The sequence below is a fragment of the Ceratosolen solmsi genome, unplaced genomic scaffold, assembly GCF_000503995.2.
Source record: "Ceratosolen solmsi marchali unplaced genomic scaffold, CerSol_1.0 scaffold3, whole genome shotgun sequence".
NCBI classification, from domain to species: domain Eukaryota; kingdom Metazoa; phylum Arthropoda; class Insecta; order Hymenoptera; family Agaonidae; genus Ceratosolen; species Ceratosolen solmsi.
In genome coordinates this window covers 2,730,980-2,745,534 of record NW_011948428.1, presented here as the reverse complement: position 1 = coordinate 2,745,534, position 14,555 = coordinate 2,730,980, and the positions used below count along the sequence as shown (strand labels likewise).

Genomic DNA, 14,555 nt, shown 5'->3' with positions numbered 1-14,555 from the left:
GGTATCTGCGGAGAAGGAAATGAAGTAACCAACCACTCACGAGCGCTAAGAATTCATTTCCTACCCGTGTCAAATTCACATCATAAGTAAGTTCCCTTAATTTTTTAGCCTCATTTTTCAGTCTCTGATCAAAAATTATTATCGTATGCGTCGTCAGTGTGCTCGAGTCCCTGACGTTTATAATATTCAGATTGCAAATCCACGGCTTTTCGCACACTTCGCACGTAGCCTCTTAAAAGCATCAGATCACCTCGTCATTCCTCGCATGCACATTGGCCGATGTGCCTTGGATGTTTATGAATTTTCTTAGTTTGCAGGGAGGAGCCACCGAATATCTTCTTCCCCGTTATTTGGCAATGTAAATGCAAATCGACGCCGAGCTTGAAGAGAGCAAAACAAAAAAACAAAAAAAAAACAAAAAAAAAACTACAAGTTCTATACATATTTTCGAAAGTTTAATTGCCTAAGCATTATCGGCGTATTGGCTTGGCAATAATGTTCTTATACAAACGGTCGACACTCCTCAATAATTCAATTTTATACGAATAAAAAATCAGGTAGACGTCGAAAGACTTGAAAAAATCCAACGGACAAACATACACAATATACGTATAAGGCCTCGGTGCGCATCGGCTTTCCTCTCTCCAACGGCAATATTTGCTTGCAATTACGAATGAATCACGCACTGCAAGTAACTTAAGCACAGCTTCGTATTCATCGCGGAAACTTTAATGAAATGCAATTAAATACGAGTAACAGGCATTCTTTAGCCTAGAATTTCTACACAGTTCAACAAGCAAACACTTGTTTCATTTAATAACCAAGAGACACGCACACGCGCACGTAACGGCGTAGTACCGAGGCTCGTCCCTGGCAAATGTACGCGGAGAGAAAAATGCTCTGGCTCGTGTTCCATCCTCCAGTTGTATCTAGTTATCCTGGTGTAGTGCCGCATGGGTAGGGAAGGAGGAGGAGGTGGAGGAGGAAAGTCGCTCTTTGGCCTTCTATCTGTCGCAATGCCCTCTCGCGTTAGGTTACCGAGCGATGCGACCAGGCTAACGTTGGAGAGTCGCGCACCCGGTTCGGCGCTATTAATTGCGTTCTATTTATCAACGACGAGGAAGAGGAAGTGCTAACGTGCTTTACCGCGGCGCGCTCGACGACGAGACTCCGCTCCCAATGGAGTGGTACATTTCACGAGGAGCGTCTCTACTCTCGTCCCAATCGAGACAGTCGTCGTCGTCGTCGTCGTCGTCGTCGTCATTGTTATTATCATCGTTATTGGCGGTTGGCGCGCGCCTCTCTTCGATACTTTCTCAATAAATGTTTTCTTCATAAATCAAGTGGTTGCGAGCAGTAGCATTCGAAACACGTGGACGACCGTTTTAAGCTTCGATGAGCGAGCGGATGATTCGGTTATTTTGACGAGGGCGATCGTCGAGTTTCCGACGCTTCTTGTATCCCCGCGTCTTTGGTGACGGTAAGTGGTTGCACTACGAGTGCTGGGAGATTATCGGTAAGAGTACCGAGCGTCGCGTGCACCCCCCCCGATGGGTGTTAAATTGATTGGCAGCCAGCGGTTTTCGACAATTTCTCGCCAGAACGTGCTTGTTCTGGTAAATGTACTCACTGGTATCAACGATATCTTTACTTTTGTTGTGGAAAAGAAGTGCGTCAACCAGTATGCCTTGTTGGACATTATTATCAAGCTTTTACGTCTATGTGGAGTGTGGGTGCTATTTCAATGAGCCCAAAGATATATTCATAAATGGTAAATATATTTGTTTACAGACGCACAATTAGGGATGTCGCGGAACACGGGTCCCGGGCTGTACGAGTTCCTCATGGAGGCGGAATTACAGCAGTATTATCCAGGCATCAGAGGTGCGTTATGTAAAATTTAATAAGCAAGCGCGTGTTCTGCTGCGGATTCCTTAAGCTTTGTTCGCGTTTTATCGATATTATTTTATTGGTAACGAGTATCTTTGACGCCGTGTGGAACATTGGAGGAGGACAATGGGGACGCCGTGTGATTCAAGAAGGAAAGGGAAATGAAAGAATACGGGATATCACGACATCTTTACGAGAAATCGCGGTCAGTGGAATGGATTTCTTACCGAAGGATTATTTACATTGAATAATACGAGGCGTGGAATCGCGTTTTCATTAATCGAAGCCCGGATTATCATTGTAGGATTTTGTTACTAGCGCGCAGTAGCCAGTAAAATGGTGGATCGAAGTTGCCATTCGACTATTTTCCAGTGCCGAATGCACGGTGATAGCATACAGCGCGTTGTCGTTGAGGATTTCGTTGACGTTGTTGTTGTTGATTTTTTTTTTTTTTTTTTTTTTTTTATGTTTATGTATACATAAATTTTATTTTTAATTTTATTTATGTTTCATTTCTTTTTACCGAAGTTTACCCTCATAGAGATGGAGAGAATATTTCATGGTGCAAAAATTCGTTGGTTCTTATAGGTGACCTGAAGGTGCAGAATACCGCGCAGCTAAAGTACGTAACCGAGGAGGACTTGTGTGGCATCGGGATGACAAAGCCCGAGATGCGTCGTCTCAAGAAGTACTTTCAAAAGCACTTTCCTCAGAATTATCTTTCAAAATTCAAAAAGATGCTGCTGCCGCGCAAGGAGGAGCAAATATCGGGCAACCTGACGATGCTGCCGGAGGAGAGGCAAGACCGACCGCCCATACGAGTACCGAATAAGCACATGATACCGGCGGATGCGATCATCGTCAACAAGGAACTGGGTAAGAGGACATAATGGAGCGCGCGCGCGCGCGCGCACCCCACTCTCGCCGGCTCGATAACGTAAATTTCTCGCGATATCTTGCGATTTCTGACTATTTCTGACGATTGACGCGCCTTGACGCGCAATCCAAGCATTTTACGCGTCGCCCAATATATCGGCGCCGTACATAGGCGAGAAATCTCGGGGCGCCGTACTTGTCTCACGCACGTAGCGTAATAATAGCCTATCACTGTATACAATATCGTTTGGGGCGTTGTACGAATAATTCTATTTTCGGTAGTAAGTTTGATGCTTTTCTAAAACGAGCCAACGTATAATAGAAATCGAATTCTGGAGTACGCGCGCGCGCGTTTTGAGAGACCCCTTGGAAGAAAAAAAAGCTTTCGGGGAACTTAAGCGCGTCAACGACTGGACGGCTTCGTCGAGTGACGTGACAATTTCATAGTACGTAAATAAATACGTACTTTAGGATCGCAGGAGTTTTTTATTTTTAGCCGACTGTATTACGAGGGGGCCTTTCTCACTGAATCGTCGCGCCTCATGGATAACGCCTATTTAAGAAATAACGCTCTTTTGTAATCGTCACGGTCGAGGGGTGTTGTTTATGGTTTTTCTTTTCGCGATCATCGACGTTCTTTAAATCTAATAAGGCGAAGAAAAAAATTGTCCAAATAAGAGATAAAGGATTATTGTTTGTATTGGCCGTACGAGGAGATTTACCGACGATAATAGTGTGATCGAAATAGTTTGCCTCACAACGGTATTTATTCCACTTGTACCGGCTCGCGTCACATTCTCTCGTCACTTTGCCACGAAGATTCAATGATGCAAGTCGCAATTTGGCAAAGTCTCGGTGGAGTTGGTGGACGAGGACGATGGCAAAGACGGCCTCCTTGGTAATCGGCGCACGATGCCGCTCTGTCCTTAGGAATGGGAGAATTCGGCGTAGTGCAGCAGGGCGTCTGGACGAACGATGGCGAGCGGATCCAGGTGGCGATAAAGTGCCTGTCGCGCGAGCGTATGCAGAACAATCCGATCGAGTTCCTCAAGGAGGCGGCGATAATGCACTCGATCGACCACGAGCACATAGTACGCCTCTACGGCGTCGTCCTCGACACGAATTCGCTGATGCTCGTGACGGAGCTCGCGCCCCTCCGCTCTCTCCTCGAGTGCCTGAAGGAGCCGAGCCTACGGGCAAGCTTCCCCGTGCCCTCGCTCTGCGACTTTTCCGTGCAGATTGCCGACGGCATGCAGTACCTCGAGGCCAAAAGACTGATACACCGCGATCTCGCAGCGCGCAACATCCTCGTCTTCTCGAAGAACAAGGTGAAGATATCGGACTTTGGGCTCTCGAGGGCCCTTGGCGTCGGAAAAGATTACTATCAGACGAATTTCAATGTCAATCTGAAGCTGCCGATCGCCTGGTGCGCCCCCGAGTGCATATCCTATCTCAAGTTTACCTCGGCCAGCGACGTTTGGGCCTACGGTGAGTGACGAGATCTCAAGCTTCTTTATCCACATTATTATAAGCGGCTCTTTATAACTTGAGCTGACCTTAATACACTCTGTGGCTGCTTGTAAGTGAATCGTTTTCGTAATTGAAGAATGGCGCATTATATTGGGATTATAAACAAGGTCTTGCCAAGTCGCTTAATTGCGGAAACTAGGCAGTCTCTCGGCGGGCGTTGGGAAACAATTTTCTTAAGGCTCAATTGTAAAAAAGATCAAAGCAAAATGTAGATGATGTATTTTACGAACTAATTATTCACTTGGCATGCGTTGCAGTGTCTTTTTCTTCTTTTGAAATGTTTGAGAATTGAGAGAGAGAGAGAGAGAGAGAGAGAGAATGTAGCTTTTCAGTCAAACGTTTTTTAATCCGTTACTTTTTTGCCGCAAAGTCAATAATTATAACAAATTCATGTACATAAGATTCGAAAATTTCCCATTTTAACGGATATCGATTACACACGACTGACTGTAGTTTATGCTACTATTATTATGAATTTTCAAACACGTGGAATAAATTTTCGTGACTGACCAAGTGACAAGTCAAGCGATCGAACAAAGAAAATTCAAAATGACAAATATTAACCAAACCGAGGTAGCTTCTTTCATCTTAAAAGACAACTTCTCGCGTACATTGAACAAGCGAACGGGAGCCGTTAAGGACATACACCGACAATTACACACCGAAACGCGCACACGCACGCACGCACACGCACGCACACAGACAGACAGACAGACAGACATCGATCGTTAATGAGATAGTGTAAGAGACGAGCGCAAAATAATGGCCAATTTCATTGGCGGCAGGTGTGACCCTCTGGGAGATGTTCAGCTACGGCTTCCAGCCGTGGGCGGCGTTAACCGGCCATCAGATCCTCGAGGAGATCGACGAGCCGAACTTTCAGCGTCTGGAGCAGCCGGACTGCTGCCCCAAGGACTACTTTTCTCTCATGCAGCAGTGTTGGCAACACGAGCCAACCAAGCGGCCCAAATTCTCCGAGCTCATCTGTCTCCTACCCGATCTCAAGCCCGAGCAGGTTCAGGCGGTCCAGGACAACGCGGAGATCGGCCAGCTGGCCTACCGCCAGGGCGACGTCATAACCGTCCTCGACAAGGCCATCAGTAACACGCTCTGGAAGGGAGTGCTAAACAACGGCAAGACCGGCTTCTTCAATCCGGCGCACACGATAGCTTACCTCGGCAGCAACCTGCCCAGCAATAAACCCGGCGAGTTCACGAGGGGCGACGGCAAGAATATATTCTCGTCTCAGGTGAGTCAGAGTGAAAAATAGTGTCGGTGGCGGGAGGGGGGGGGTGGGGAGCAATGGCCACTGCTACCGTTACTGCTACTGCTGATCGATATCCTGTGCCAATTTGCATGGCTCGACTACCTGGGGAGAGAGAAACGATACTTTCTTATATAGACGAGAAATGTCACCACCTGCACTTTTCTATTCAATTATTAGAATTAATTTACCGATCATTATGACAGTAGTTACATTGCGGAGAATATTGACTATTTAATTCCCTTTGTCCTTCTCACTTCTTGAGTCGCCTTTCAGTTAGTTCAAAATAAGTTAGTTTTTTTTTTTAATTTTTAATTTTTAATTTAATTATTTACTCGTTCGTAGCTTTAATATAATTGTACCGATAAATAGTGGTAGAGGGCGAGAATTATTTTTAAAATAATTTACAACTCAACGATGGCCATTTGCTTTAGCTCGAGCGCGCATACGCACACAAGAATGAGACTCGAATGCTCTATATGCGCTGGTAAATTCGTGACCTCAAATTTAATAAAGCAGTGTTAGTAATATTAACGCTACAATATTGATTTGCTTTAGAAGGAAACACTTGGTAGCGAAAATCTCGATAATGTTAAAGCTCAGTTTAAAATTTTTACACATTATTTTCATGGCAAATTCAGCTACTAATCGGAGCCCTTTAAATACCAAGACTTTGGATTTCTCGTGCAAGCATACATAATATTACCATCTCTAAATAGAAATTAAATATGGCTGTGTAATGATACGTTTCTCCGTAGTGACATTAACTTTCGTCCAACTCGAGTGCACTCGTTATACGAGTCGCCTCCAAGTGCCCGATGAAACTATAAAAAAAAAAAAGAAAAGAAAAAAAAAAAACCGTCCAGCAAACGTAAAAGGGTCATTAATTCAAATTTCATACGCTATTGCAGAGGAGAAAGATTCGCACAGACATGATTTCATCACCCCAGGGAGATTTGAAGCACACGGGCCACGTCGGTCTCGACGGCGCCTACTTCGGAGACATAAGCTTCCTGGGCGGCAAATACCCGCACCTGCCACGGCAGGTTGTTACCCCGTACAAGCCACACGAGGACGCGACCGACAACAATTCTAGTCAGATGACGAGTCAGGAGGTGATGATGATGGGCTTGGACAGAGATAGCAACAGGGATTCGATCAGGGACAGTCGGCAGAGTATCCAGCATCTGCAGCGCGACATGCCAAGCAAACACGGTGAGTTGAGTCCCCACACGTTACGTAACGCCGGCGATCATCGACGCAATCTATAATTGTATAATTCGGCCGCACTCATCTGGCAAACGCTGGTCTGATGGGCTTCACTCATTCCGACCATCCATCTCTAATATTTATTAATATTATGTAGCGGAATGGACGGTAGATATGACGTTTGTTATGTCACTCATTGCAGACATTTAAATGAGAATTTGTATTGAAAGGAGCTAATTTCACTATACTTATATATATATACGATTACTTTACCATCGATTCTGAAAAATATAGGCCACAATCTATGAGATTTAACCAATTGAGAGGAAAAACCAAAATTTTATTGCCACGACCTTTTCGAAATATTGCCAAAATGTAAAAACAAAAACGTATCAAAAAAGAAGAAAAAAACGAACAAAGAAAGATAAAAAGGATTGCTTACCCCCAGGCCCAATCATCTCTCAATCTTTCCGTTTGCGATATATAATAGGCCGCTCAAAGAATTAATTTTCGCTCTATTTTCAGTATTTATTATCATTGCGTTCAATTGATGTGATTATCGCTTTATCAACAGATAGCTTATGGTCGGACACATGCTCGGAGATCTCGCAGTTGGGCTCTGGCAACGCTTCCAACAATATGCCGTCCAGCATGGTTAGCAGCACGGACAGCAGCACAATTTGCGCCGATCACGAGTATCATGAAATCAGTGACGAGGAAAACCAAGACAGTCCACTGAGATTTGACAAGCCACTGAGTTTCGATTTTGGCCCGAGTCTTCTCGACGAGATGGATCAAATGTTCCGGTCGCTAGGTATCGCTCAAGAATCTTCGCTTTGCATGGATGGGAATAAAAGTTGTGTCCAATTTTTTTTTTTTTTTTTTTTTTTTTTTTTTTTTTTTTGAAGTTCATGGGGATGTTTATGGTTACGATAGCTGTCGGTAATTCGCTGTTTAAGTTATCGGGGTAAGTCGCACGAGCGTCGATCTCTAATAATTGTAATAATCAATAGATTGATTAACTATGGAGATAATAGTTGTATAAGTATCCATCGAGAGATGGGAAACAAAGAACTCGGATTATTATTAGTGCATATATTCGATTAAGAACTATTACTAATTTTGATATACTTTTACGCTTTAAGATTTGATGGATGTGACTTACATTATATAAATGCTCATAAATGGCTTATAAAATTAATTTATTCAAATCGTTCGTCCGAGGGTGTTCGCTGGACGTTTAATCAACTAGTTGGGGCTCTTTTTTTTCTTTTTCATTATTAAAACGCATTGAAAAATTTGGCTCTTTAATAATGAATTGTGTGAGAAAAAAATCAATATTTATAACATTACACTTTGTTTTATGTTTTATCTGCGTCATATTGACACACGATTAAGGAACGAATCAAGCAAAACGCATTTAAGCAAATTTAGGCGTAGAAATTGAAATAAGGGACCAGTGGGGGGTGGGGGGTAAATATAGATAAAGAGAAAATTAAACTTTTAATGGTGTAGGGTCATCTCCACCACCGCCACCACAAGGCCATCCAACGCCAACGGAACACGAGTCCAGCAATGCGAGAAACGAGCTTCGAGAAATTCAAGCAAAGCAAAGTTGCAAAAAAAAACAAGCGACCGTGAGTCCCATAAATGTACAGTACACTTTTGTTTTATGTATTTTTAATTCGACTTATTCGAATCAAGAACACTTTACTGCTTTATCGACTTCTTTTTTCTTTTTTTTTTTATTATAAGTGGTGTCTCGCATACGTAATACATAAACATACTTGTTATCGTTGCTTTTTTTTTTTTTTTTTTTTTTTTTTTTTTTTTTTTTTTTTTTTTTTTTTTTTATGGCAAGTCTTTAGAAATAATATCGCATAATTAGCAAAGAGAAGCAAAGAGAGGTTTTTTGATGAGTAGACCTACGTTACACGTGATTTTATTAGCGTTCTCCATTTTTTTTGTCTTTTTTCATTTTTTTTCTTATTGCTCAAACGTGAAATTATCAGTGAATTAACAAATTAACAGAAGAGAGAAAGAAATAAAGAAAACAAAACAAAAACAGAAAAAAAATCTTGATCTCTCAGTGCCAGTCGCGTTTAATAATGAATTTTTTTATTAATTTGAAAATCAAGCATTTAATCGCAGAGCGACTCGATTGTTTATTCATCGACATTGGATTGATTTAAAATTCAATAAGATCGTTCAATATCTATCGTCGACGTACCATGTATTTTCTATCTCGTTTTTGTTCCCATCTTTTTTTAAATGTATTAGCGTGTAAATTATTTAAATCTCGATTGATGGTAATAGTGCCTTACTCGTGATGAAATTACAAGTACAAGTGCAAATGCGCGTAATCGCTCGCTAGAAGCAACAATACGTATGAATACACAATACGGGAATAGGAAATTGTCTGGGAAAAGTGCATCGCATCTCTAATATCTCAGTTGAAAGTCTCCGTTATCGATGCTCGGCCACTCTTAGTTACGCAAAATCCCTCTGCTCTTGTTGTTTGTCGGATGCACTGGGCATCGCAGGTGAAGCCAATATCGGCTGCTGATCAGAAAACTCTCTACTCGGCGATTGCAATGGCGCAGGAATTGACAGCGCGTTCCATGACGGACCTCGAGCACCCGCAGGACACACACTCACCGCGAACTCCCGCGAGTCCGTCGCGTCGCCGGAAGTTCTCTTTTAAGTTGCCACATCAACACAGTCCAAAACCCGACAGACGACACTTTTCCGAGGAAGCGGCCAGTATACCTGATATCCAGGTACATTATGTTTTATTTTTTGTTAAAGTTCACTTAGCTTTGGGAGGCGGGTCTACCTGCCACGAACCAATGAACCACTTCCTGAAAGGTTCAACCGTCTTTCGGACCAACACTTTGAAAATGTCCATGTCGAGCGAGTGTCGCTTGAAACTTTCGATGTTAGTGGCTTTGTCGAGGCGTTTTCTTGGCTGGTAGACTTAACTCTCGAGACGGATCTTTATCCATTTTCATACAGATTTCCACGATAGCTTAAAATTTCAATATAAACTCGGCATTAAGCACGCTTTTACAAATGCAGTTTATTATATTACGAAAATTATTGTAATATGTCATGAGGAAGTAATTATAATGTGAATTCACATGTTACTCTAAAGGATCGTATATTTAACGTCATATCGAGCGCATTAGAGCAATAGATTTTCAATAATTAATGTCTCGCAGATGTTTTATAATAAATTTTGCAATATATTGTATTTGTATTTTATATAAGGAATCGTAGTTAATTTATAATTCTTTGACTAAAATAAGATTGAAAATTCAAATGTATTGTTTATGCTTGTGTTGGAAAAAAAAAATGGATGCCGATCTTTCTCGCCAAGTGATATTTATCGATTGTATACGGTTGTCAATATTATTTGGCTTATTATAATTTTACCGATAAATATTAATGTTAAACTGATGATTTTTGACGGTAAATGTTTAATTAATTGTAATACATTTTGATATTATATTTTTATATATGAATACCTTTGAAAGTAAAAGTGTACAGTGTTGTTCTTTACTCTATTTTTTTTTTTTTTATCGATAAATAAATTGTCTTTCAGAACTCGTAATTCGTGCTATCTATTGAACTTTTACCGGACGCACTGATAATTCAATGATAATCTATATTGATTAAAAAATTGTCGCATAAGAAGTAAATTTTTTGTCGAAATTGCCAATGTGAAACTAAACATTATCAAGAGAAATTTTTGTTACAACGTTTGTCGTAAAGAATCACTCGTATTTTTCTATTTTTATCCATATTTTCTATTCTACGACAATAATTATAATAAGCCAATATTCTTTTAAGTCTTTAATTTTCCAAAACAACTAACAACTACACATAATTTATGTAAGTTTAATTATATTTTCACAAATTTATCTCATTGAATCTTTACGTAACACCACTCTTTTCTTTTTCTTTATCTTCACAAATATATTATTAATACACTAACGCATCAGCAACTAACATTAACAATAATATTACGCTATATTGTAACCGTTGCTGCGGCGATCGTTAAATAAAAATCTAATCCTGTTTGTGGAACAGCGCTAATTCCTGATGCCAGACATTGATAAGGTCTTATGCAAATTGCAACATAGTCACCAACCAACGACATTACTACAAAGTAAATCCTTTAAACCTCTTAAAAGAAAATTTTTCATATTATGCGAATGACCTTTTTAGACTCCATTAGTCAATTTTATAATTATTAAGATATATCTTTTATGTTTACTACTAATTTAAGGGCGTAATTTTCCCGTTTAAGGCGTTTTAAGTGAGCGGTACGCGATGAACATTAGCTTCGAAGAAGACGTTTGTAACGATTCGACATTATGATGATATTTCGTGCATTTGTTAAAAAATCAAGTGAGAGAGAGAGAGAGAGAGAGAGATATGGAGAGAGAGAGAGTGAGAGAGAGAGAGAGAAGAAAAAAAAACGGACTATTGCCTTATAATAATAAGGCATTGCGCATTAAGAAATAAGCGAGTAAATTACGCCCTTGATTACGATCAGCTTAATAATGGAAATTAAAACTAATGCAACCCAAATCCCTCACTCCCTCCGTCCTATCAATTTTTTTTTTATTTTCAAACTTCATCACGGCCCTTATTTTATTGATTTGGTTGCCAATTATTTTCACAATTATTATCATCAACTCCTTGAATTTATTTTCGCCCCTGCTTTATTTCGCGGTGATTTTACTATTATTTGCCCCGTAAATACCATCCCTTGCTACCGCCAACTATCACATTCGTACTCGTACCCCTATGTCGGTGTTGCATGCGCGAAAATCCCCGGAAACGCAGTGGCTTTGCTCGAGCTTGCAATCCCTCTCGTCAACGGTGTCCAGTATCGAGTCCCTGGGTGCGCCCTCCACTTTAAAACTGCCACTCTGGGACAAGGCCTCGGCCGAGTTCTGTTTCGCCAAGTCCCGCGAGCTCCTTACCAAACCCACCGCCTGGACATCCTATGTCGACGTCGAATTCGACGCCCGAATCCTCGACAACGCCGCGACGAAGCAGCACCTCGTCAAGTCGAGCGAGTTCCTTGAGAACGGCAACGCGTACTGCAAGAGCATAGCCAGCTGCTTGGAATTCGAGTCGCCGACTCGCCAGCAGAACGGCAAGAGTAATTTCGAATTCCCAAATGAATCGAAGAGGGTGTCGACGAGCTACGTCGACAGGTACTTTGACGAGCAGCCGAAATACGAGGAGCCGAGCGCCGACTGTCCCATAGACAGCGACGAGCTATCTTACGAGGATGAGCAGAAGATCAACGAGCTCGAGCAATCCTGTCGCAACGCCTTCCTAGCCAATTTACCGGAATTTGGTATAATACTCGGCGATGAGAGCAACCATCGGCCGAGTCAATTCAATAAATCGAGCGGCAAATCATCATCATCATCATCATCATCATCATCATCATCATCATCATCATCATCATCATCATCATCATCATCATCATCATCATCATCATCATCATCATCATCATCATCATCATCATCATCATCATCATCATCATCATCATCATCATCATCATCATCATCATCATCATAATCATAATCATAATCATCATCATCATCATCATCATCATCATCTTCATCAGCAGCATCATGAACAGCAGCAGCAGCAGCAGCAGCAGCAACAGCAGCATCAATCGAAAACTTTTATCGGTAGTCCACGTCATCCCAATAACGATTTGCTAAAAAATCTCTACAGCAGTTCGTCCGACAGCATGAAGACTATAAGCGACAATTCCCGCGGTAACTTGGACGCCGTGCGCATCAACATGCAAAACTTGAAAAAGTTTAACAATCAAAATGGCCACGAGAAGAACCATTATCCCTACGCGATATCCAACAATCCGCTGTTCCTCGCCGATATCGAGAAGAGGGATTCGCCACCCTACAGCAGCTCCGAGAGCCTGCGAGTCAACGTTCAGCGCATGCGCAGAAAGTCTGACGTGGAATTGAGCTGCAAGCAGCGGGAGCAGCAGCAGATGCCGAGCAGCAAACTCTTGGCCGAGAAGTACCAGAGGGAGGTGTCCGGCCTGGAGAGTGTGAAAAATTATTTAGAATCGAAGAAGAACCAGGCGGGAATGAACCTCGGCTTCGGCAAGCTCACCCAGAACATGATTCAGCTCGGCAAGAGCATCGCCCAAAATACGCGAAGCGTCTCCAACGGTCCGCCCTTACAAAAGCCCAATCACTTGGACCTGAGTATGCCGTTGCAAAAGAGCTCGAGTCACATGACGAGCAGCAGCAGCAGTCCTAGCATGCACCAGAGAATCTTGGAGCCGCCGAAGCCCTATCAGAACGAGAGGAGAATACTCGGGTTGGCCAAGGCCGAGATATTCGTGGAGAAGGTCCGGATTGCCAATGTACTACGGCCGAGGACGTCGTCGTTGTCGGAGAGCAAGCGGCCCTACGCGAAGAATCATCGGCGCTCGTTTCATCCTGGCAACGACGACTCCAGCGAGGACTCCGACTCGATCTCGCATTCGGAAACGGACATCCGCGGTCGACTGAGACTGAAAAGACGGCACAGGCGTATGCCGCATAACGTCCGCCTTGACTTTAAGAATCAGAAGGCCGCCGCAGCCGCCGCAACCGCTGCCGCTGCCGCTACCTCGGCTCTCCTAACTCACAACAAGACGTTCCTCCATCCCGAGTCGGCCAGGGGATACTCGAGCTTCGAGCTGAGCGGCAAGTCGCCACCGCCCTCGACTAGCTTCCTCAACTCGCTATCGCCACCCTTTTCCTCCAGGAGTAACATCATCACCTGGCCAGAAAGTGCCCCGAGCTCCAGCATCACCTTCACTAGCAATTCGGACTTGGACTCGGACATGAGCTCGGAATATCCCGAATTCAACAACGACATTCTAACCTTCCCACCATCTCCAGCCCCCTAGTGATTTCTCACTCACTCACTCTCTTCCCCCCCCCTCCCTCTCACTCTTTCTTTCTTTCTTGTTTTTTTTTCTTTTTCTTTTCTTTTTCGTTAAGCGTCTGTGTGATTGAAGCTTCGTATTAAGCGATTACGAGTCTGCTCGATGTACTACCGCTCTTTGATATTAGTTCCGTGCATATATGATATTTATGACTTGATGTTGTTGGTCATCCTTTCTCTATCTCTCTATCTCTCTCATTTATTATCCCTTTATCGTTAAAGTAAAATTTTCTTGGAAGATGCAAGAGTTACTTTAACTGCCGCACTTGCGGTTTCATGTCTTTTATCGAAATTGCTGGGACTGAGATGACTGCCCAATGCAACTTGCACGATGCATTTTCACTTTTCCAGCGATAACTATCTAATCATACATGCTTATTATTATTAAATTCCGTGGCATTTAATGATGGCAAGTTAATTAATATTCGATCAATCCATCTTGCTGAAACGGTGGCGATAAATATTGACAAACTCATCCATGTGATCGTCGTGATCGCGCATTTCCAGCCTCGGTAAGCCAAACTTGTTTCTCATACGGATAGTAGTGACGGTAATGCGCATCGAGTAATACATCGAGTAGCAGTAGATTAATATACGATTAAAACACTGGTTTTATAGATTAAAAATAAGACATATACGCTATTAATTTTAATGATTACGAGCTTGCAAAATTATAAAGAATGTGTATGTTTTATGGGGCGATTGCAGACGAAGTAATTACGATTTAAGCAGCTTTATTATATAAATTTTACTGCGTGATATTATGTACTTTCGCGAGTATTCGTTGCCT

General features: G+C 42.4%; 1 protein-coding gene across 1 annotated transcript in view; it reads left to right on the top strand.

Annotated features, from left to right (window-relative positions):
• Positions 1-13,727, top strand: part of Ack-like (activated Cdc42 kinase-like) — an 18,370-nt gene extending 4,643 nt beyond the window's left edge. Inside the window, exons 2-11 of the mRNA XM_011501442.1 lie at positions 1,792-1,884; positions 2,479-2,766; positions 3,697-4,254; positions 5,082-5,545; positions 6,472-6,775; positions 7,344-7,583; positions 8,285-8,421; positions 9,313-9,549; positions 11,537-12,177; positions 12,536-13,727. Coding sequence (XP_011499744.1) covers positions 1,792-1,884; positions 2,479-2,766; positions 3,697-4,254; positions 5,082-5,545; positions 6,472-6,775; positions 7,344-7,583; positions 8,285-8,421; positions 9,313-9,549; positions 11,537-12,177; positions 12,536-13,727 — 4,154 coding nt within the window. The remainder of the gene's footprint in view (positions 1-1,791; positions 1,885-2,478; positions 2,767-3,696; positions 4,255-5,081; positions 5,546-6,471; positions 6,776-7,343; positions 7,584-8,284; positions 8,422-9,312; positions 9,550-11,536; positions 12,178-12,535) is intronic.
• The last annotated feature ends 828 nt before the right edge of the window (positions 13,728-14,555 follow it).